Genomic DNA, 23,805 nt, shown 5'->3' with positions numbered 1-23,805 from the left:
TGATATCTATAGAGATATCATTTTAATTGATAAAAATAGGTATTTGTATTTAATTCTATTAAATACAAATCAGTCTGAAAATTACTACCTACTTAGGAAGTGCGCACGAGGAGACGGATTAACGCTCCCGTGACGTCACTTCACCAGAGTTCTTAGTGAGTTGGGTGAGGTCGCTTGCGCGCCCACCACAACTTCCTCACTGCACGCAAGAGAAGCAGGTGCAAACCGCTTCCTCGCTGTGCTAGGGTGTGTGCTAAGTAGAGCGTGGCCGCATTACGACGTGCCCGCCTACATTATATAAATATGAAACTATGTTTATTGACTCATTGCTCCCCCCCCCCTTCGCGCTTCTTGCAGCGATTGGCAGGGTTAATTTACTGACTTTAATTAAACAATGAACATATCTGTCCCATAACTGCCACAAGATTACCATGTATGCTTATATGACAATATTATCTTGAGAGATGATATTTTATTCTTCTTTCTCTTACATGTAATAGTAATTATGTAACGAGCACCCTGTTAAAAGTCTTGTGCTGCACGCTTTCTTCGCGTTTAGGTGTGAGCGGCCTCGTCACATATTTTTTTGCTTTCTCGCGCAATACTGCCAAATATCATTGAAGACTCATTGATACCACTCATAGTTCTTGAAATTTAGCCAAATCGATACGCGCTTATATCTTCATAGATTGCACTCGAGTTTCACCTGTAATTGCCTCAGTGTTTAACCTGTTGCGAAGACTGCAAGCCTTGGCCACGACTTGAAGACCTCAAGCAACAAGTACTCACCTTTTTACAATTGGTGTTTACGTCTTTATGTCATGTGCTTTGCAAGAAGGAGTTAGCGAGGTCATATTGAGAGCCGCTAAACATGGAGGGATAATTTTGTCAGAAAATTTTAATAAACATTCGTTTGTACTGGTAAAGTTTAGTCTCGAGTACCTTTTTTTTCGAATCACATATACGAGAGACGGGTGTCAAGTCTCGTCTCTTGCGATATGCCATAAATGCTCATGACCTAAGAAATCATATGTCTGGCTTTAACTATTCGTGTATAATAAGTGATCATATGATTACTTACTACCTTCGGGAGGAGCAAATTAACTTGTTTCCTTCTTAATTCGTTTCTTTTCAATCTTGATTTACTATTTGCTAATAAATAGTAGAGCAATTTGTACATATCTCAGCTTTATTTTCTAGTCCACTCATTTCGGGTCAACACTTTATAAAGTCAATATCATTTACTAATCGCGCTTACGAAGACTTTAAGAGATCACAAAATGGGGAAGGATCTTCCACTTGACATTGGACTGCGTGTGGGTTCGTAATTCTCCCTTCCCGCGCATTAGCTGCCAAATTTATTTTCGCTTAATCCTTTCAATTATCAGACGTGCTTGACGACGAGGGCATCTGGAACACGGGCGTCATCGTGGACGTGGGTAAGGAGGGGGACGAGGAGAAGGTCAAGGTCGAGGTCAAGTACGATGGGTGGGAAGATGAGTACAATCAATGGATCGATATAGCCACGCAGCGTCTCGCCCCGCTGCACACGTATACAATTGTCAAGAAGTGCTGGGCAAAACTTGCTAAATGGCCGTGGTGGCCAGCCTTTGTACGTGAAGTCGTGGCAATATTAAAACCAACTTTATGAATGTACTTATGTAAAGTAATTATTTGACAGGTTGTACTACGTGCCCCCACTTCAGCGTTAGCAGCGCATGGCCTCGAGGCTGAGACAAAGCTTTACGTCGAGTTCTACGACTCGTTTCAGGAAGATAAACGCTCGCGCTGCTGGATGCAGAAGAAGAATGTCGTGGCATTTCGTGATGGCTTTGAAGAGCGTGCGTCGAAGAGTATTGGCAAGAGTTTCTCTACGTTTGTAGAAGGCATGCAACGCGCTAAGGCGGGCACGTCGCCATTGCTCTTTTCAGGCCCGGGAACGCTCCCGATCGAGTATTCGAGCAAGATGGCGGAACCATTGGAGGAAAAGAAAAAAGAATGTTCAACGGAGCAATGGTTCCATCTTTACCGAGACTTTAGCAATCGCTATCAGGATTTGTATGGTTACTCGATGGCTCCATCGAAAGCTTTACCATCCTCTGGAAATTCAGGAAAACGCGGTCCCGGTCGTCCCCAAAAACATGTTGAGCCTGTGTTATCAAAAGGTTCGTAATGAGATTCATATATAAATACAGTCGACAGAATCGTGATTAGCTCTTTTTTGTACTTTAAAGATAAAATTGAAGACGAAGAAGATGGAATAGGAGGCGAAGCTGCTCCACACACTGGCGATGAAGATGACGAGGCGGTGCCTTCTGGACGGCCGATGAACCCTCGCAGTAAACGGACTGCAGCTCCTGCCTCTCCTTCTAATCGGAGCACTCGACCTCGACGCGCAAAAGGTTAATTTGACGCTAATTTCCTTCTGTAGAAGCAGTTTGTAGTACACGTGCGTGCTTTCGTGCCTTCGTGCGTAGCTCTCTGCCATCCATGCGTGCATAGTGTTGACTGTGGATGTGTGGTTTGGCTCGTTGTTTTAATCAGTAATTGAGGCACTGACCGATACAAGCTCTCTCTTCGGTGATTCTCCTTCCTTTTCTTCCCGTACCTCGAGCTCAAAATCTTCAAGTATGATCGACACGCCACATTTGGTCGAAATGGGGCAGTCTCCTGTATTGCTAGGCATGTACGAGGCTGCGTCCACCCTTACCACTCAAAACGATGAAGCTTCCACAGTCGAGCAGCATAACGGTGCCATTGATGCGAATGGCTCTGGCAATGCCCAACCTACTTTTCGAAGAAAAACTTCACCCGTAAAGCTGGTCGAACGTGTCGCTGTTGCAAAGCTGAGATCATCGTGTAAGGAGTCTGCTGCACACCGAGCAGATTCTAATTTATATCTGGAATGGGCGGGCGGATCTCGGTACGAAGTAGGGAACAAGCCGTGGAGTATTTTAGGATGGATGGTGGAGGGTATAAAAAACAAATTGAAGAATCAGTAAGAACACTGCAAGTCGGACCTTTGTGAATGGCCTTTTTCGCAATTTGATGTTGAAGACTTTTGATGAATAGCCTGTGTCGTTGAGCTTAAATGTGCAAATTGTCGGTAAGGAATAAGCCAAGCAAAGTAGTGCGAGCAAGGTATATTAAATTGCGCAGAAACTGTCAATACTTCTTCTGCTCGTCAAGGTTATTCTTGACACCAAACAAGCTTCTCAGTAGAATCATGAGCTCTAATACCTAGTGTCCCGCATAGCCATCTCCTCTCTTCGAATCAATATTAGCAATGCGAAACTCAATGCGTTCTTGCTGAGCTTGTTGTGCTACAGCAATTGCGTCCTTAATCAGTGTAGACGACTGACGGCACGTGTAGGCTAAAGTTGCCGCTGTGCGAGGTGATACGGGAGGAGTGCCATCAAGCTCACCATAGTCTTCAATTTCCAAGAAAATTGCATCAGGCCGAGTCTTCTTTTGAATTTCCTGAGCGACGCTATCACGTTTGTTGCGTCCTGAATCCTTCCTGAGAAAAGTTGTTGTATTTTCCTTGCAAGCCGTTGTCTCCTCGTCCGGTTCCACTCGCTCCTCTTCTGCTTCTTCGTACAAAAATTCGCTCTCGTCAATAGTTTTCATCACCGAATGGTTCGTCGCTCCAGCAGCCAGGGCATTATACTTTCTATGCAGTCGCTCAAACAGCAACTCCTCATTCAGCTCGTATTTCTTAATTAGATCGTCCACCTCATGCAGCTTCTCTGGATTATGTTTTGAGTAGAATGCCATTAAACGCTTTCTTAAACCATAGTCATAATTATCAGCCCCAAAAAATAATTCTAAAATCCTTCACAACAACCCACCGAAAACGAGCTTTAGCGTCGCCGTAGTCTCCAAACAGAATGATACTCACGATGGTCCCAAAGCAAGCAACAGTGCCGATAAGCAAGAATTTCTTTTCGTTTTCCACGCTCAATCCTACTATCGACTCTTGTGCTAATTGCAATCCCCAAAATGTGAGCTGGAGAGCCGCCACAGCCGCCAGCACCCAGAACCATGAGGATCGCATGGTGGCTAAACTATAGCTCATCAGCGTCATAAAGCTGCGCAGAACGCGCGCAGAAGCATCGACTTCCGCTTTTCCTAAGTGTTTCCCAACTAGCGGCTGCAGCAGTGACTGCGGGCTCACGTAGCACGCCACAACGGCCGCCAATACCGCTATCTTAACTCCAACCCACAGCATGAGTTGAGGTAAAAGTAAATTGTCGATTAATTTTGCTTTCTTATGTCAGCTTATTGTGGATTGGCTACATTTTTTTTGCTGAACGTCATGTGTCGGCTGCGGCAGGTGCTGGTATTAAGCCGCGACCTGGCGCGCTCCAAACAATTTTACGAAAAAGGTCTAGGCTTGAAGCTGTTGCGCTCCTCCGAAACTTATGCAGAGTATGACATCAGAGCGGGGGTGCCACTCTGTATTAAGTTAGCTCAGAGGTCAGTAATGACCGGATTTGAACGGAAAAAAATATTTTTGCTGACTTTTGTTTGAACTTACAGCGAGGCTGCGTGCAGCAGCGGGTACTCGCCCTTTTTAAACTTTGACATTCGGGACTTATGCGAAGCTGTGCCACGAATGTTAATGATGGGTGCAATCATGGATGGCCCAATAAAGTACCCAGTACACGGGAAGGTGAGAAATGCCATAATTACTGTTTTCTGTTTTTCTGTTACCGCTTGCTACACCAGGTAGCAGCACTGCGCTCTCCTGACGGAGTTATGATTGGCTTGTACGAGCCAAATTCATGGGATAATGTTACTTCAGCATGATGTAAAATGCAAGTATTTCATTGTTGCCAATTTCAACTTTTTTTACGTTGGAAATATTTGACAGCGAATGTTTATTGGACTCAACAGTTTTCCCTGCTGTGTTTAGCCAATCCGGAGCATCAAAGCATCAAATCGAAATGTGTCATCTTCGAATGTAAAATTAAATAGCACTGTCTTAATTTGAACGAACGAAAACTGATTTATTAGGTACTTTGACAATTTAATTCTGGCTTATTGTGTTTAAATTTTGGTATTTTAATGTTTCAGCTATCAAAGTGGATATCCTGAAATAATAGTTTTCCAGTAAGAAGTAGGTATTATTGTAAAACAGTTGCCTATGGTAATAAGACAGTTAACTGTGTAGTATTGCCTCTGGCTTTTATGACTTGGCAAAGTATTTTTTTTACTTCACCGATTTATACACGATAAACTCATCCATATTACGTGTAAGATCATCACAGAAGCCTCACTTTACCTCATTAATTTCAACATCTGTCGTGCAAACTTCACGGAAGCATTCATCGTACACGTCGTGCCGCGCGATATGCTAAACCTTTAGATTGTCGGAGATGCTCCCGCCAAGAATAAAAATTTGAACGACTTCTAATCGCTCTGCGTTCGAAGCAAGCACTGCGTTCGAGGCACCAATTCTTACAGTTATTGTCTCTGTCCAAGCGACGCGACGAGACGGTGCAAGCACTCAGTCGCCGGTTAAAAGAGCTCGTGCGCCTGTTTGCTGAACTACCGACAAACGCTGAAGTCATTTCAGAGGTGCAGCAATGCCGCTTTCTTAAACGCGCTATGCTCAAGGACTGCAAGACAAACTAGCAGTCGCACGCGGCTATTATGACAAACTGACGGCGCCTGTGCTGTAATTCGAACGTCTCGAGTAGCGTGAGAAGGTCGACGGCCGCAACAAGTCGCACAACAACAGCAACAATAGCCACTCGGCAGCAAGACTTTTTGCTTCTCAAGCGCGAACAAGCAAGAGCACAACCACAGCAAGCAGAAGCACGACAATAAGAACAAGGGTAGCGGCACGTCGACACCAAAGCTAAAAGGCAAATGATGCACTTTCCACAAAACCGACTCGCATGACTCCGCCGAATTCTTCGTCCTCAAGAAGCAGCGACGGGATGTATACAAGCGAGCGGAAACCAAGCCAAAGCAAACGAAGAAGAACTACCTCATATCTACGCGTCAAGCGACACCGAAGACAAGGTCAATCTGATCGGCTTGCTGGAGAAATAGCTAGCGAACAAGACCGCACACTGCGCATCAAGGTGCAGTTCTGACACGACGCTCGCTCGTTCGACGCTCTGTTGGACAGTGGTGCTTCAAAAAGCATCATCAATGCGACGACGATGAACGCCAGCATCAAACACGGACGCAAGCTCGCTTCTCAAAGCTGAATCCGACGTCTACTAAATACTCATCGGATTGAAGTAATTTCCGATAGCCACGACGAAATGGTCATCCGACGTGACCTCATGGACTCGATCGGTATTGTGCTGAACTTCTAAGAAAAGGTCGTTCAGTGGGACGGACTCCAATCGTCCTTGGACACGGGTGGTAGTCACTCAGCATCGAATCAAGCGGAAGCTCGCGATCGTGAGTTTACAGACGAGTACAGGAAAGTCATTTACGACGGCGTTCATCGTACCGAGTTGATGACCGACCACTTGCCGGCACCGCTCGCTACTCGCTTTCTTTTGCTCTTAAAGAGCGTCGGCTGCTGTACAACGGTCACTTGAATCGAATGCGATTTGACGACTACGTGCTACCACTATCGCCGGCCTTCCGTGCCGTTCATGCAAGTCCCTACGCTCTCCCTCGCTCAATGGAGCCAAAGACAAGGCTGATATGGAGCGCCTCCTTGACGCAGATGTCCTTGAGCAGGGCGTCGCCAGCGTTCTCCATCACGAAGCCGAACGGCTCGCTACGCTTGTTGATCGATTTCCGAGTACCTGCGTCTGAGTCCCTATTACGTCCCGAAGATACGCGATATCCTCCTGCGTTTGTCTGGTGCCAAGTTTCTCACAACATTCGACTCAAAAATGGGATGTAAATCCAGGTGTCTTGCCAAGCACTGGTCGACCTCACACGGCGTTCTGCCATTCAGTTTAACGGGGGTATAAGACAACGGCACGATAACGATCGACAATGGATCGACCACGCAGCAAGTGAGTATCCGCCGCGTTTTGCCATGTTAAAAACTGAAATGTCACCTCCACTTTAACCTGATCTGACCAGTGTCAACTCATTGCATATCATTTTCATCAGACCAGAATCATATAGTACGAACCCTTGGGCATGGCACCTATGGGTGTAACAAAGTGCACAGCGAGCGCTCCTAATACACAGACTAGCATTAAGAGTATCTGTCGAACTCTATCGCTAATATTTAGTTCAATCTGACGTTTACCGCACATTTCAGAGTCGCCTTCCAACAAGCTCCTCTGGCCGGATCGGTCCCTCCGCAAGCCGAAGGCCTGTCATGGACGTTTCCAAGCGTCTATTACGGGTAAGATGTGGTCATTCGAGAGCTTGGTGATGCCAATGTCGAACAAAGAACGTGCATAGGGCGACGTTACGCGCAGAGAAGGTGCGTAATGCGACTTTTCAAGATTCACAGAAAGAAGGTACAGTGAGTGCAAATTGAGGGCTCACTACTCACCTAGGTTACACTATCGCATGCTTTATAACGTGTCAGATACTAATTAACTCCTGTAAGGTGCTTTAGAACAGGCTAATTAGTGATGCACAAGTAGGATTAAGTGAATACATATTAGTTTCCGTTTACTACTTCCTTGGTAATCTCCCTATTCTACACTAATTTAACAGGTTATGAGCCCAACTACCAACTCACCTGCAATTGATGTCGAGCTTCCGACAAATTCTAGTCACGAAAGGCATACCTCTGAAAGGGGTACGGAAACTGAGGCGCTATCCAAAATGATGGATACACTTACTGGGATAGATGAACGGAAGTGAACTAATGGTCATGAAGCATTTTTTATACATTGTGTGGCTGTCGAGCGATGGAAGGGTTGAAGAGGTGCGGTTAGCAACAAGTAGGGTGTACACATCCATGTCAGGTGTTCAACTTCGCTGAGGTTTCGGACTACACCATGATTCCTTGGACCAAGTTCCTTCAGATGGGGGGTCGAAACTGAAATTTTTTGGTTGACGCATGAGAGAATTCGGCTCATTTCATCCAAGGGATCGAGCTCAGTGGCGAGTGGCACAGAGCTTTTGAACAAGAGGAAGTTGCCTCATAACTTCTGTGAGCAAGTTGGTGCGTATAAGGAACCTCGTACGTTTCTCCATTGCTGCTTTAACAGAATCGGCCACCCCGTGAGTAATCCGACTTGCAGGATCCCAGGATAGCCAGAACTACGAAAGTATGGCTGATTTGAGAAATTCGATGGGACCGAAAGATATAGTTTTGGCGATTCAAGAATCTAACAGGCTGATTATATATGTACTCCCAAATATAATAAAGGCGCAAGAAGTCGATGGTAATCCAACCTAATTTGCTATATAAGTAAGAACTAAAAGACTATACATCGTCATTTAATTTGGATATAGGACAGGAGTGATTAGTTAGAAATTTTGTAAAAATATAAGCTATAGGGTGACGTCTTGATATCATACTAACGTCATCCCGAACTTGTTTTGGGATCTCGCTGAGTATATTAGATCCTGAAACAAGGTTATGCGTTTTGTCATAATTTATCCATAGCTCTATTATACTTCAATTAAGGTTTTTTTCAGTAGTTTGTTTAATATTCAGGCGGTGGTCCCAGGTTCACTAGCTGGGCAAATTGCTTATAAATTTATGAAAGAAATAGCTGAAAAATGTGAATACGGCATAGATATTCACACCGGTAGCGCGCATAGGTTTAATTTACCACAAATAAGGACTAAACGAGACTTTGGCAAAATATCATAAAGCGGGGCGTCATATACAAATGTTAATTTAGAAATATTGTGATTTTCTAATATTTTCAGTTAGCATTCCCTCTGACTTTGTGCCATATGAATGTAGACCTTGGGAGCATACCATATTCAGCTGTTATCCAGCCTTTGTTTTGGCCTTTTAGGAACCTTGGCACAGTATGATCTAAACGGCCAGAGGAAACCGCAACGATTTTGATAATTCAAACGATATTACTGAAAGCTTGAGTTCAGATGCCTAGATACTAGACAGCGGGTCTAGCAGACATCTCGTAAACGATGAATCTCTACTAAAAAAATCCAAAACCGTATCGATTGGAGTGCCATTTGGCGGATGGCGAGATAATCCGACTCACTCGAGTCGGAAATGTGGTTTTGACGGTGATGGCTCAAGGTCAAGAAAAAACAAATCACACTTACCGAGGAATACCTGGCTTCCGAGCTTTCAATATAACATTAATTCGTATGGAAAGCTCGAGTGCAAAGGTTTTGGTCTTGGGTATACCGGTAATTCTAGCACCTTGACACGAAGGTCATATGGAATGGTGATATTCGACATTGACATGAAACAGAATGTGCTTTACGTGCAAGTGGTGGACACTGAGAAAAATCTTAAGTCCTCAAAAGAAGTGATAACCGTGGTGCTTGCTGAAGGATTAAAGTCACCCAGGAGTGACATCCAAAGTGGTACATTGTATCATTTTCACCAAAGGTTGGGTCATCTTTCTTATGAAACCATTAAACGGATGGCTAAGGAACCAGGCTCTGGAATTGTGATTACGAGATTCTCAAGACCAACATGTATTTCGTGTGCTCAAGGAAAGCAGACCAAAAACGCTCAGTAAAAAAAAGACACAGGTATCAACTCCCTAATCGATCGAATTGGGGGGGGGGTAGTCTGTTGAGATAAAAAAGGGTCCTATGACGCCTAAGGCCAGACTTGAAAGCAGGTACCTAATCAACTTTATCGATCACAAATCCAACTATTGCAGGGTGTTCTTGGCACCAACGAAGGACAAGGCAGCAAAGAAGTTTGAGCACTTCTTAGCGTTTTTCGAAAGGAGATTTGGATATAAGATTCACGTATTGCGTACAGATGGGGGTGGCGAATATGAAAATGTGGATTTATTTTGCAAAACCATTTGAGTAGCTCGTCAAGTCATGAAAGCTCGCAATCAAGATTCGAATGGCAAAGCAGAGCGTATGCACAGGACGATTTTAAACATGGCAAGGTCAATGATATTCACTAGTCAATTACCTTTATCATTTTGGGGGGATGCCGTAGAATACGCCGCCCACATTTTAAATTGTAGTTCTACGAGTGCAAATGCAAAACGGGCATCACCAATCGAAGTGCTAATAAATGAAGTGCCAGATCTACGGGACATTGTGGCTTTCGGTTTTGTGTGTACCGTATATCGAAACCCAGGCGAAAATTCACTTGCACAACGATCTCAGGTAGGGATTGTCATTGGAAGAAGTGATGAAGTCAAGGGTTTCATGGTTTTTATGCAGAAAGCCAATAAGGTCACGGTTACTCAACACGTGCAGAATATTGAAACTTTGAGCAAGGACCAGAATAATCAACTTCAGAGAACATTGGCTTTTGAAGATCAAGGAGAAGAACTATCCCATTCGAAACCCAAGATCAAGACAGGTATTAAAAAGACTAAGACCTGGAAAAGGGATGCGCATCAAACCAGAAGTACAGCCAGGTCAAATGAGGTAATACAGGCTCGATATTGGCCAATGAGACCTGCGCAAGTCGTTGCTTATGTCTTTGAAAGGGACCCTAAGCATTATGTGAAGCCATGAAAAGTTCGAAATGCGAAGAGTGGAAGATAGCAATGGCTGAAGAATTGAAGGCATTGGAAGATAATGGGGTGTGGGTATTGATTAAGCGACCGCCCCAGAGTAACGCCTTACACATTATATTACAAGACGAAGACTGATTTGAATGGAGAAATCAAACTATTAAAGGCCAGGCTTGTGGCATGTGGTAACGAGCAGGTGTATGGAATTCATTATGAATTCACTTTTGCTGCTGTTATAAATATATCAACAGTTAAAGTGTTGCTGGCATTGGCGGCCGCTTGGGGAGTTCCGGCGAAGCATGGAGACATTCCGAATGCTTACGTTAAGGCAGATTAAGAGCCAGGATTAAAGATATACCTCCACTTACAGCAGTCGATGGAACTGGGTACTGAAATATAAAAATAATTGGCGTTGAAGACAAACAAGAAGTTGTATTGGAATTACGAAAAAGCTTGTACGGCTTGAAACAAGCCGGGCGTCTGTGGTGCCAATTGCTCCATCAAAAACTGAAGTAGCAGGGTTTTGACAATGCATCTCAGACATGTGTCTTTATTGAAAACGCGACAATATTGTATTGTTGTTGTAGGTGTATATGTCGATGATCTTCTGGCTACCGGGACAAGCTTACCGGCTGTAGAAGATCTTTTCACAGGATTGAAGAGTTTTTTAATCAAAGATCTGGGTCAAGTTAGCAAGTTTCTAGGAATGCGAGTGAAACTCGAAGATGCTCAAGGTTATACCCTAGATCAGGAGGAGACTATCATGGAAATTTTGCGTGAACATGGAATGCTGGAAGCGAACCCCACGCGTGCACCAATTGCGTCGACTGCTACAAGTAGCAACGAGTGATGTCACATTTCTCGAGAACGCACCCAAGGATGGGGGACCCACAATTAAGGATTTTCACACTTGTTGAGTCTTTATTGTAGATATCGAGGTGCACTAGACCTGATATAGCTTTCGCGGTTCACAAAGCTACGAGACAGACACACAAGCCAAGACTACAAGACTGGAAGCTTGCGAAAAGGATTGCCAGGCACCTTAAAGGAATCAAGGCTCTAAAGCTAGAAATGAAGCTGAATCAAGAAAAGAACACCGGCATATGTTTGATGTCATACAGTGACGCTGACTTTGCAGCCGACAGACAAGATCGCAAGTCGCTTATCGGAGGCATTATACTCTCAATGGTATGGCTATTGGTTGGAAGTCCAAGAAACAAGAAGGGGTTGCTTTATCAACATTGGAAGCCGAGTTTGTAGCAGTTTCGAAAGTCGCAAGGCACCTATTGGGCGTACGTGAAATGCTTATGGAAATTGGTTTGAAGCCAGCTTTACCTATGGTTATGCACGTGGACAACCAAGCAGCTATAAGCCAACTTACGGGTGAAGCATCGTCGACAAAAGCCAAGCACATCGATGTGCGAATCAAGTTTTGGTGCGATTATGCTAAAAAGGAATAATTTCAGCTCATTATGTAAAGACCTAACTAATGCTAGGTGATTTACTCACTAAGGCGTTAGATACGCACAAGATTGAAGAGTTGGGAAAGTTGATTCAAATCAACTAAGGGCTGGAGGTGAGCATATGACAAAAAGGCAGTGTTGAAATATGCACAAAGGAGGTGCATAGGGTGAAGTTTCAAGTTACGCGCAGAAAAGGTGCGTAATGCGACTTTTCAAGATACACACAAAGAAGGTACATAGAGTGCAAATTAAGGGCTCGTTACTCACCTAGGTTACACTGTCGCATGCTTTATAACGTGTCAGATACTAATTAATTCCTGTAAGGTGCTTTAGGACAGGCTAATTAGTGATGCACAAGAAGGATTAAGTGAATACATATTAGTTTCCAATTTACTACTTTGTTCGTAAGCTCCCTATTCTACAATAATTTAACAGCCAATATGTCTTGCCTGGAGATACTAGTTTATCCTGACGCTTAGCGTGATCTTCAATTCATAGCAAAAATTCTTGGCGGCTTTGGCAGTATGTAAATGCCGTGGAGCCGAAATAGCTTTTGTAACGGTGCGCATCTCGGTTGCTGATCTTTTAATATGGTGTCGTACATGCGTGGGGTAATTAACCGTATTTATTTATACAGGTAAAATTATTAATGTCATTTTAATTTATTAGTAGCACACGTGTCAGCCGCCAGATAGGCCGAATCTACATTATAATTAGAAAGTGTAGGTATTTTTCGTTTTAAAAATGTTAATATTAAGTGCTTTCAAAGGCTTGCGCTGTGATCGCTAAGAGGAAACAAGCTTTCAGCAGCACGAAATCACGGGCAATAGTTCCGTGAGATTTTACCTCGTGAACTGGCTTCGGATCGAGACCGTCGCTTTAGACGGAGTTTTGGTAATCGTTAAAACCAGGATTAGATAAGCTCTAAGACCTTGAACCGCTCTCCGAGTTGTTATTTATTTAGTTTCGTAGAACTAAGTGGCAATTTGAGACTAAACGTCATCGTCTGACTTAAGAAGCTAGGTGGCTCCGATACATACACTATTTAGCTCTGCCGATAGATGCGTACCGGGCACGAATGACACATATTTTTGTAATTGTACAAGCATTGATTTCTTCTTAACGTAAGTTGACAAAGAAATGATCGCCACTGCGTCACATCAACTATTACCAGACTAGGCGAAGGTGAGCTGTATTACATTCCATTAAAAAATATTTTTCTTGTTAAGAATAAATCTTTATTGGAATGTAATACATTTCAATCAGTTCTGGAGCTGCATGTAAGGAGGTCAGTGAAGAGTTGCTATAACCCCTTTTCATTTTTAAGTGCAACCCCAGTAATTTGTTTAACGTATATATAGAGTATCATTATTTGTATTCTCACAGAAAGTGAAGAGAGATGTCGCAAGCAACTTTTTTGTTTGTACGTTCCGCCTTAGCAGCCAATGAGGAGCTTCTACGATGTAATTCTTTGTAAGCCTGGGCTCATTGATTATGAGCTAAACCTAAACTGTCACATTCATTAAGGTTTGCCCAGAAGTGGTGAAGTAGTACTACATCATGAAAATCTTGACCGGTTAGTTATTCCTATCGCGAGATGTTCATGAGACAAGGACACCACAAAACATAAAAAGTCCATCGTATTGAAAAAAAAATAGGTTTTTGTACTCGGAATGCCTTATAATATTCAGGTTTTGCTTAAATGAGGAGCTGCTTCCGGATAAGTACCTATTTCATTACCTAAACATTATATAGTGAAAATTCGAGAAAAGCATTGAACTTGGGGCTGAACAACATACTTCGTCGGTATTTTTGACTAGTAAAAATGAAACAAGAAGCATTAAGGAAATGGTGCGCAGAAAATTTTAATATTCTTCTTAGGCATCCCTAAATAGGACATGCACACTGAAATTTGTGGCACTCGGTCAAAATTAAGTCGTACTAGAAATCTCAAACATTCTGTTGTGTGAAGATGTAAGGTTTAGGTTATTTCACGTCGTTGACAGTGTAAGGAAAATGTTCGATTCGTCTTACGTGATTTGAGTTGCGTGTTCTACTTTCTTAAAGTAAAGACACGTCCGTGCTTGGACGTCAGTGTTGATTCAAAACGGCTAGGTTGTTGATTGTCATTGGCTCTAAATTGTCTGTTGCTTTCTTACCGATAAAGTTGAGCTTGATGAGGCAGCCTAAGCTTCCTGCCAGAACTTCGTTGCCAAGTTGCTGCAACATTAGCTCAGCCGCCTTCCAGCAATGTTTGAACAGCTCGTCCAACTAATCTCAACCAATTTTTTTGAGACCAATACTCACTTACACGCTCAGATAGTAAGTAGTCGTTGAAAGTCTCTTAGTGAGGAACCCTATGCAAAATAAGGACTTTAATATAAAAAAGTTTCCTAGTGTCACGTGAAGGCGGGCGATTATAATACACGCACTACTTAATGCTCGAGTGTTAGCGAGCACTTACTGCGCGATACCTCTTCAGTGTAGGCGGGCGATCACATACATGCTGTAACGGAGCTACTTCGCTCCTGTTAGACTCCAAGGATCGCTTAGTTCTATAGAAGTACTAAGGGAAACAACCCAAACGGTCGTACAAGCTTGTAGAGCTGGCGTCTTTTATGGGTCCGCATAAAAGACGCCAGCTTTACAAGCTTGTCAGACTCAAAATTATTTGCAAAGTCCTCTAATCACCCGACACGATATTTTTACTCCGTGAATTACCCTGTAAAGTCGTTTTAGACCGAAATCTCCGATTCACAATGAAGTTTTGGCAATCTGTGTTCAAAGAAAAATCGGTTGGAATGCAATTGGAAATGTCAACTTCTGACCATCCGGAAATAGATGGTCAGACAGAACGTGCAAATCGAGTTCACAAAGAGATGCTTTGACGATATGTCTACTCATTTACGAGTTGAAGTGAGTTCTGCCCGATGGCAGAACTTACCATCAACAATTCGGTGAATGCATCCAGAAAGCATACACCATTCTTCGTGATTGGCTTAAGCCATCCACGCATACCAACCTTGGTAAAGAGTAACTTTATTTCAAGGGGGGGCTCTCGCTCGAGCAAATACCAATCTTGCTTACACGCAAAAGCAAGATTGGTCTTTGCTCGAGCTCAACAGTCAATGCGAAAAATACCGATGTTGGTCTAAATCAACATTGAAAAAGACTGACTCAGTTATAGCAATAAGGCTGTTGCTGATTTTAATAGAAACGCCGGGCGCACTGAATTGAAATAAAGTCGAGTCAGCAGGAAAATATCTTCTGTCTCGAGAAGCAGTGGTCTGCTTCATGCAGGTTTCCACCGCTGAAGCGGTGGACCAACAAAAACGGAACGCCGATCAAAAATGGAAAGGCAAACGTTCTTTTACTGATTTAGTACGGAAAATCTACCCGTCGAATGTGGGCGGGGATAAATTTATTGCCAAAGTATATCGTCCAATTTTGTGTATTGCACCGCCAAGGCACTATATACACGATCGAGCTGCCTCGTACTAGGCGCGCTCATCCTACGCTTAACGACGAATGTTTCTGCTCGTACTACTAGTATAAGGCTCCTTCCGGTTGCGAATACCACCGTAACGGTTCAAAGCATCCGCCAGAGACTGACGGTGTCAAGTTAGATACTGAGCGTCTCGGTCAAGACGTTTCAATTTATCCTTTAAGAATGCGGATTTTTGACGAGCTGGCTTAAGCTCGTTGCAAAGGGCTTGGAGCGGCCGCTCGATTGCCAATTTAGCTCAGCCGCAATCTTCGCTTAGTCTTTCGACTGCGTGATGCAAAAACGCTCACGATCCTTTGCAAGTCATGACGACAGTAACGATTACGATCTACTTCCTCGCGCAATCGCCAGAGGTCGTGACTGTGATCATGTCGGTGAACGTTTGTGTAACGGGACACTGCCGACTTGTACTGCTTCAGTGCGAGTGGCGCCTCACGTCACTTCACGTACACTAGTACATGCAGAGGAAGACTCTTTTTAAAACACTTGCTTTAAAGTGGGTTATCTGTCTCTCTCTTTGCGTGCGTCCAGTGCTGACTGGGCCGCGGAGTAAGTAGACATAATGACCTATATCTACCGATGGATAAGCTTTCCGAATATTACCATATAATATAATATACTGCAAATATTATCTACCTTTTCGATAACATAATTATAAACAACCTTTAAGTGTTCATTTAATGTAACGATACCCCCCGTTACATCACTTCTTCCATAAATGTCAATCACTCTGACTCTCATTGAATAGAGTGGTCACTACATGACCACTTAATTGAAAACGATATTTATTGGTCAGAACCATCATTTTTAATTCTATCGCATGGTTATTAAGTCCATGCGGTCAGCGAATTGTACAGAACCTTCGGCTGCGGTACATGCAGCCGCGGGCGACGCATTATTGTCTCTTGCGGCTGACGTTTCGTCGGCCGTGGTATTATCTTTTCCGCAACATTAGATGTTGCGGGTGCACGTGGTGAGTCACCACGTGAGTGTGACCCCTCTTTGGAGGTCGACTATGAATGCGAGTCGGACGAAATGGCCGACTCGGGAGAGCAGTACAGTCGCCTGATCACCGTCAGGCGGTTGGCTACGAGCCTTCGAATGAGGGGGTTCAATCGAATAGACGTGCCAATAGCGTTCGCTATAGTATATTTAGTTCCGACGATGAGGATGATTCCTCATCGCCAGCACCGTCTCGCGTGCCGTCATCCGCACCTTTCTCTTTCCGTAGCTGGGATCAAGGCTCCTAGCTGTCATGCAAAGGTGGATAACCGCGCCAGCGAACAAGAGAAATCACATCACGGTGGTTAACGAAAGAAAACGCTGACCGCCGTGGGAATCCACCAATGGTGTGGTGGGGGGAGGGAAAATTAGATTTGACTTGTGTGTCAGATGTATAGTCGAAGACTGATAAACTTGGCTACTACCTCCATTTATTGGAGAAAGGTCTTGATCACGAGCGCGGTAAGCGTCACTCGTTGGAACAGGCGTTGCAGACTCACCGTATCGAACGTTGCAAGGCCGTTTAAAACGTGCGTACTCAATGTTGGATACGAACGAAAGTATCACGTTTGTCGTGATGAGCTGTCGTCAGCTCATCGTGATTTCGAGGAACTTCGGAATCGGTATGACAATCTCCAAATTCAGCATTAGAATCTGGTTCGTGATCTCAAGAATCTTTTAGGATTCTTGAAAAGGGTGGTCACATCCGTCCTCGGAAGAAGCCGCGTACTGATGGTACGGGCGGAGCCGACCAACGTAAAACGTAGGATGTGGACGCATCCTACGCGACAATTCTATTGTGTACGCATTGCACCTGCGTTGCATAACACGGAATGGCCCAATGAACTTGGGTAGAAGTTTACTGCTACCCAAATTAGTGACTACAGGCTTAGGTAAGTTTACCGTAGAGAGTAGTACAAGGTCATTAATTTTAAATGAAAGAACGTTTGCTCTTCCATATTTGTCTGCGTTCCGTTTCTGACGGTCCACTGCGTTAGCAATGGAATCCTGTACGAAACGGATTACTGATTCTCAAGCCAGCAGAAATTACTCTGCTGACTCATTTGTTTTGTCTTTTCAGTGCGCTTTGTGCGCACTGCCATGAGATTTTTCTCATCTTCAATGTTGATTACTTCGACATCGACATCATTTGCGTCGTTGTTAACTTCGACGCGTGATGAGCATGAGCCAGAAATGGTTTTGCTCGTGCGAGTCCACCCCCTTAAACTTGAGGATCCCTCTAATTAAGTGGGTATGCGTTGTAGACGCATGCACCGAATTTTCGATGGCGAATTCGACGATCGGTAAAACCTCGCTCCAATTCAAATACTATTGGACGTAACCTCGAAATATCTTTTCGAGGACGCAGTTTACGCGTTCCGTCTGACCATCTGTCACTGAATGATCAGAAGTTGATATAGTCAGCCGTGTTCCGAAAGATCGGAACACGGATTGTTAAAACTCCGCCGTGAACCGTGGAGCTCTATCCAAAACCAGTTCACAGGGTAAACATGGAGTCTGAATACCGTGTTGATAAAGACACGGGCACAACCCGGAGCCGTGATTGGCTCTGGTACTGCGGCAAGATGTACTATCTTGCTGATCTGTCTACAAAAACAAGTATTCCATTGTTTTTGGGATCGTCTTCGGGAAATCCGAAGGCGAGTTCAGTCCATAGATACGGCTGCTAACATTCTGCTAGAAGTGGTAGAGGTTGGAGAGGTGCACGGGATGAAGGGCTAGGCTTCACCCATTGACATACCACGCAAGCACGAATGTGCTTGCGCACGAACTGATACTGGCGGGGCCAGTAAAAGTCGCGACTTACTGTGAGAAAAATTTTCTCACGTCCACGATGCCTGCTTGTTGGTGCATCGTGACACTCATACATGATGCGCAAGCGCAAATCATTATGAGTTGGGACGACAACACGTGGAGTATCGCCGGCAACGGCTGTGTAATACAATAAGCCGTTGCGTGTTGTGTATCGATCGGATGACGATCGATACAAAGCCGGTAAATATTTAAAAGATTTATCGGATGGATTCATCAGATGATCCATTCAACGCATAATGTATGTATCTTCTGCATAGGCTTTCTTTATGTCATTAAACAAAGTTGATGACGAAACATTTGTAATGAGCGTTGCAACAGTGGAATTATTTTCACTGTTGAAGTACGCAGCCGGCTCAAAATCGGGTTGGCGTGATAACGCATCAGCGACGACAAGGAACGCTGACAATCGGCGTGCCATAACCATTTCTCGTCTTTTTCAAGAGACGAGAGAGATGAACTGTCATCTCTGCATAATTGCGAGAGTACTTGTGCAAGTGCCTCCGTCAACGGAGGCCCCTTTGCTAACGCAGGCTCCATCATCATCAGTGCCTCCGTCTACTAAGGCTCCATCACCAATGCTTCCATCTACTGACGTTCCATCAACAGGGCCTCCCACAACGGATGCCCCTTTACTTACGAAGGCTCCATCATCATCAGTGCCTCCGTCAACGAAGGCTCCGACGTCAGTCCCTCCGTCCACCGATATACTATCATCAGGGCCTCCGGCTACTGACGTACCAGGATCATCGTGTTGTCTATTTTGAACAACCGGTATATATTTTGAATGTCCTTCGCTAGGCGCACGTTCATGTCTCAATCCATTAGACTTATTCGAGTGGTGGGCCTTCGGCGCTGCCTGTGCATTTGCACAGCCGCCGGCAGCTGACTCCACAGTTTAATTAGTAGTCACTTTGTGATTTTGTGCAGTCGTACTAACGATCGTACCACAAGTGAGGCCATCGCATTCAATCGTAGTACATCCACACATTTGTTGACGCTCCAAAACGTTCATCAGATGGCCATCTGATGACCAAGTGGCAGGCATCTTTACAGATCGATGCTGCCAACTGATCCTTGGCTCATATTTTCTGAGCTAAGGTAAACCTAGGATGACAAAATTATAAGCAACTGGTAACACTTAAACGAAATTAAATAAATAAACAAATCAAACCAAACTTAAGTGTTATAAGAAACTATGAACTATTATACGCCACGTGGTCGTGGCGTCCCTAGCATCAAACGGCCTTCGATGCAGTAAAGAAGAGCCTGACTACAGCGCCACCAAAGGTCACTCGTTTAAACGTGCCTTTGATCGTCCTAATCTGTCGGGTACTCAAACTTCCAGTCACGCCGACGTCTTGGATGGGGTCCAAAGATTTCGGAATGGTCGACTAAATTGGGCAAAAATCAATATTTCAAAAAAATTAAGAGAAGCTGGTGAAACCGATCCTCGCTGTGCTAAGGTGTGTGTCTGAGTAGAGCGTGGCCGCATTACGACGTCCCCGCTTACAGGATTGGACGACACAGCGGCGAGGACTACTGCGAGAAAATAAAAAAGTTTTTCATGATTGGTCCTGTAGGAGCAAAGGAAACTGGACAATGGCAAAAGAAGTATAGAAAGCAGGCCACAATATTAAATTTGTCATCCTAATCCAGTACGACTCAAATCGTCATCGTACTGTAATTTTTTTTAACGTGTAGTGAAATTTCACTACGCGTTTCATTACTGTTATCGATGCGCCTGTCGCTAGACGCACCGTCATCCTCGTTGGAGGGATGTCGCGCTCAACATATTTGAGCCTACGATTCTCTAGCGATAGGCGACGAATAAAACTATTCGACGCCCCACAGTCCACTAGGGCTCCAAGTGACAAATCATTTGTCACTTTTAACTTCAAGGTGATGAAGTATACCTCATCGCCAGTGCAGAGACAAATAATGATTGTGTGTCTGGAGCAACTTGAGTCAAGTGATTTGCAAATTCTCTTGAGGTTGCTGGATCAGTAGGGCGTTGCGCCCCTACTGATACCGACCGTTTTTTTGGCGGTCCGCCTCGTTGTTGCAATTTCGCAACAACGTCGGACCCGCGACCGTTGCCCTTTTTGGCATACGGTTCATAATTACGTTCAGTACCTCTCGGTACTGGGCGTGGGGCACTACACTCATGAGCGTAGTGTCCTAACTTTTGACAACGATTGCATTTCTGAATTCGCTTGTTGTTCGAAAAGTGAGGTTTCTTGCTTTCGACATAAGAGAGGTCTATAGGTTCTGGACCTCCCAGTTCGTGTCGTCTTGGAAGACGATAGGATGACGAACTAGCTAAAGCCTGTCTCAAGCTTAAGTCCTCCTGTTCCGCAACGGATATTGCTTCTTCAAGCGTATCCAGTTCCAAGCGAAATAGGTGGGTCTTTACGGGACCATCCGTAAGACCTTGCATGAATACCGTAATCAACGTGTGTTCATGAACTGGGTTGTTTGTGATACAACTTGTAAGAGTCGTACATGCTGGGTATAAGCGTGAACAGCACGCTTGTCTTGCTTGAGTTTCAGAAGCTCTGATCGAGCTCTGAACTCAGCCCTAGGCAGTTCAAACGTCTGTTTGAGCCGGGCTTTAAAAGCCTCTAGCGACCCAAAGACGTATCGGTCGTTTGCAATTCTTTTGAAGTTCGCGAAGCGCTCTTTTTATGATTCTTGTGGATCACAGGACGGGTTTCGTTATACTACTCGACCAGACCCGGAACATTTAGCCAAAGTTGGGAGCGAGACTACCAACTATCATGCGAGAGTGGATACCCTAGCCATAAATCGAGGAAACCCGCTCAAACCCTATCACTTAACGGTAAACTAGAAGCGCTCGACTCGAAAACGCTTCTTTGACCATTCGAGTCCATCACTGGATAAGGAGGAGGAGGATAAACCGAGTCCGACTTACTCGTCGGGCCAAACCTGTAACGGGGTGTATCGTTACATGAAATTATCACTTAAAGGTTGTTAATTAATATATTATGTAAAAGGTAGAGAATACTTGGCGAATATTACGTTACATGGTAATATTCGGAGAGCTTATCCATTGGTAAATATAGACCATTATATCTACTTTCTCCGCGGTCCAGTCAGCGCTGGACGCGCGCAAAGGAAGAGACAGATAAGACTTTACTACGTGTTTTGTATTTTTTTAAAGTTAAGTTGGTATTAAATAGATATAAACAGAAGCGCCGAATTAAATTTAAATACCGTTTACTTTTAACCCTCTTTAAAGCAAATGTTTTAAAGAGAGTCTTCCTCTGCACGAACTAGTCTACTTGAAGTGACGTGAGGCACCACACGCACTAAAGAAGTGCGAAGTGGACTATGATATAAGCAGTACAAGTGAGCAGTTCCCCGTTACACCTGGTAGCACTTTGTAGTCCGTCCAAGGACCACAATTCTATCATCTAACATTGACAGTTCGATGATAATGGAAATACGCATCACGTTCCGCGTGATAGCTACTAGAAATGAGTGCGGTCGAACAAAAGAGTTTACCCGTAGGGAATGATGCCATCTTGGCAATGCTGTCCTGTTTGGACAGAGACGCCCTCCATTTAGCTATCGCCAACTTCATACAACCTGAACTTGACGAGGCGAAGAAGAAGGTAGCCTTGCTTAATCAGCAAGGCTCTCAACAGGCAGAACTGTTGAGGTTTTAACAGGTACGCATGGGATGACGCACACGCGTCGTCCCGAAAATTCATAGATTGACATCTTTGAGTATAGGGGAGTCGAAGATGACTCCCTCTTTAAATGGTTCGTCGAGTTAGACGATGCCATAAGGGCTCGTCACATCGTTAACGAGCAAATGCAAGTCGCATTTGCTCAGTAAAATTCGGCAGGTCGTGCCAAAACTTGGGCACTTGGCTTTTAAGTTCATGCCATGAAATTTACACCCTAACTTTCGAGTCTATCGCTTAGGAGATAGACCGTTCATTGTTTACCCACGGTCGTTAGCAGTCCACACTTGTCGCAAAGATTGGCGAGATGATTGTCTTTTTTCGCGTAGTATAACTTCTCCGTAGTTACAATCAGTGACGACTTAATGTCGTCGCTGATGCGCTTTGGTGCCGGCAGGATTATGAGCCGGCGGCGCTAACTAACAGTGTGGATAAGTCTACTGTTGCAACAGTAATTGCAAGTGTTACGTCGTCAAGGCTACTCGGCTGTATAATACAGTAAATTATTTCGTGTTGTGTATCGATCTGATGAAATTGATACAAATTCGAATATTCCCGGTGACCCATCAATCCTATACGAGTCATATCTTCTTGATGGGCTTTTCTGACGTCGTCACGACACATTTGTGCCGTCATTCCCACTCATAATAAATTGTGATTGCGCATCATATATGAGAGTCATGATGCACCAATAAGTCGACTTCGTGAACATGAGAAAACTTATCTCACGGTAAGTCGCGATTTCATATTTCATCGCCAGCGTGAAATTTTCCGCAAGTACTAACGTGCTTGCGAATCTGTCAACAGGTGAAGCCCAGTGCTTCATCCGTGCTCCGTTACAGCCTCTGCCTGTTCCGGAAGTGTTGGCAATCCGTATCGATGGACTTCGTCATCGAATTTCCAGCAGCCGATCACAAGAACAACGATATTCTTGTGTTGTTGATTGTTTTGCAAGAGTGTACATCTCGCTGCAGTCCCGGAGTCGATCACCGCAGAAGGCTGTGATTGTGTCCATGTCGGGGGTAATGCAACCACATAAAATGGTCTGTCTTGGCCCCTCAATCGCCAATATTGGCGATTGCATCAAGCTTTGATTGATACTTTCAAAGGAACGCTGTCAATCAGCGTTCCATAACCATTTGTATTTTTTCGCTAACAAAAAAGAAATATATACAGTCGTTTCGCCACAATTGCGCGAGTAATTTATGTAAGTACGTCGCTAAGCCGAGGAACTTGCGATGTCCTCTAACATCGACTGGCACAGGCCAGTCGGCGATCGCCTTGTTCTTTTCAGGGCGTACACCGTGTTTACCTAAGAAATTGAATTTCGCTTGCAGCAAATATACACTTCTTGCGATTTGCATACAATTTATGCTTACGCGTAAGTGTAGGAACCTTTTGGACAAGGGTGCGATGGACTTCAACGTCCGACTATCCATTCATGGCTCTGCTAATAACGAAGATGTCATCAAAACGACACGGGTATGGAATATCGCACCGATCGCAAAAGGTTAATTACACATCTGTTAAATGTTGTAGAGGCATTACAAAGCTCTGTTGCATAGCTACCTTCATAGCATTCCGCTTGGGGTATTTACTGCTGTGAACGGAATATCCTGTTGAAGCATTAGGACCTGATAAACAGATCCATCGACGATAAGATGGTGTTCTTTGGCATACCATCAATTACGCCATTTCTCGGT

At 44.2% G+C, this 23,805-nt stretch overlaps 3 protein-coding genes across 3 annotated transcripts; 2 read left to right on the top strand and 1 right to left on the bottom strand.

The window, feature by feature from the left end:
- Positions 1-1,280: 1,280 nt before the first annotated feature.
- Positions 1,281-3,002, top strand: CCR75_003624 (uncharacterized protein; the record flags this gene model as incomplete). The annotated part of the gene is made up of 5 exons (XM_067961718.1): positions 1,281-1,320; positions 1,389-1,612; positions 1,682-2,165; positions 2,235-2,402; positions 2,545-3,002. 5 exons carry the CDS (start codon positions 1,281-1,283, stop codon positions 3,000-3,002), a joined length of 1,374 nt encoding a protein of 457 aa, XP_067815360.1.
- A 238-nt stretch (positions 3,003-3,240) lies between these two features.
- Positions 3,241-4,231, bottom strand: CCR75_003623 (uncharacterized protein; the record flags this gene model as incomplete). The annotated part of the gene is given in 2 exon segments (XM_067961717.1): positions 3,241-3,835; positions 3,852-4,231. The coding sequence occupies 2 exon segments, from the start codon at positions 4,229-4,231 to the stop codon at positions 3,241-3,243; spliced, it is 975 nt and encodes a 324-aa protein (XP_067814858.1).
- CCR75_003622 (uncharacterized protein) lies at positions 4,217-5,049 on the top strand. The gene is made up of 3 exons (XM_067961716.1): positions 4,217-4,479; positions 4,543-4,675; positions 4,732-5,049. The coding sequence occupies exons 1-3, from the start codon at positions 4,274-4,276 to the stop codon at positions 4,810-4,812; spliced, it is 420 nt and encodes a 139-aa protein (XP_067814857.1). The 5' UTR covers positions 4,217-4,273; the 3' UTR covers positions 4,813-5,049.
- Positions 5,050-23,805: the final 18,756 nt, after the last annotated feature.

The sequence above is a fragment of the Bremia lactucae genome, linkage group LG1, assembly GCF_004359215.1.
Source record: "Bremia lactucae strain SF5 linkage group LG1, whole genome shotgun sequence".
Classification (NCBI taxonomy): domain Eukaryota; phylum Oomycota; class Peronosporomycetes; order Peronosporales; family Peronosporaceae; genus Bremia; species Bremia lactucae.
The sequence above is the reverse complement of the archived record's forward strand: the minus strand, read 5'-3'. Positions and strand labels throughout refer to the sequence as shown.

What these genes read in the sequence shown, in the direction of transcription:
- CCR75_003622 (XM_067961716.1), top strand. Translation starts at nt 4,274, where the DNA reads ATGTCAGCTTATTGTGGATTGGCTACATTTTTTTTGCTGAACGTCATG. An exon ending in TGTATTAAGTTAGCTCAGAG is followed by an intron (nt 4,480 to 4,542) that starts GTCAGTAATGAC and finishes TTGAACTTACAG; the next exon opens with CGAGGCTGCGTGCAGCAGCG. An exon ending in AGTACCCAGTACACGGGAAG is followed by an intron (nt 4,676 to 4,731) that starts GTGAGAAATGCC and finishes TTGCTACACCAG; the next exon opens with GTAGCAGCACTGCGCTCTCC.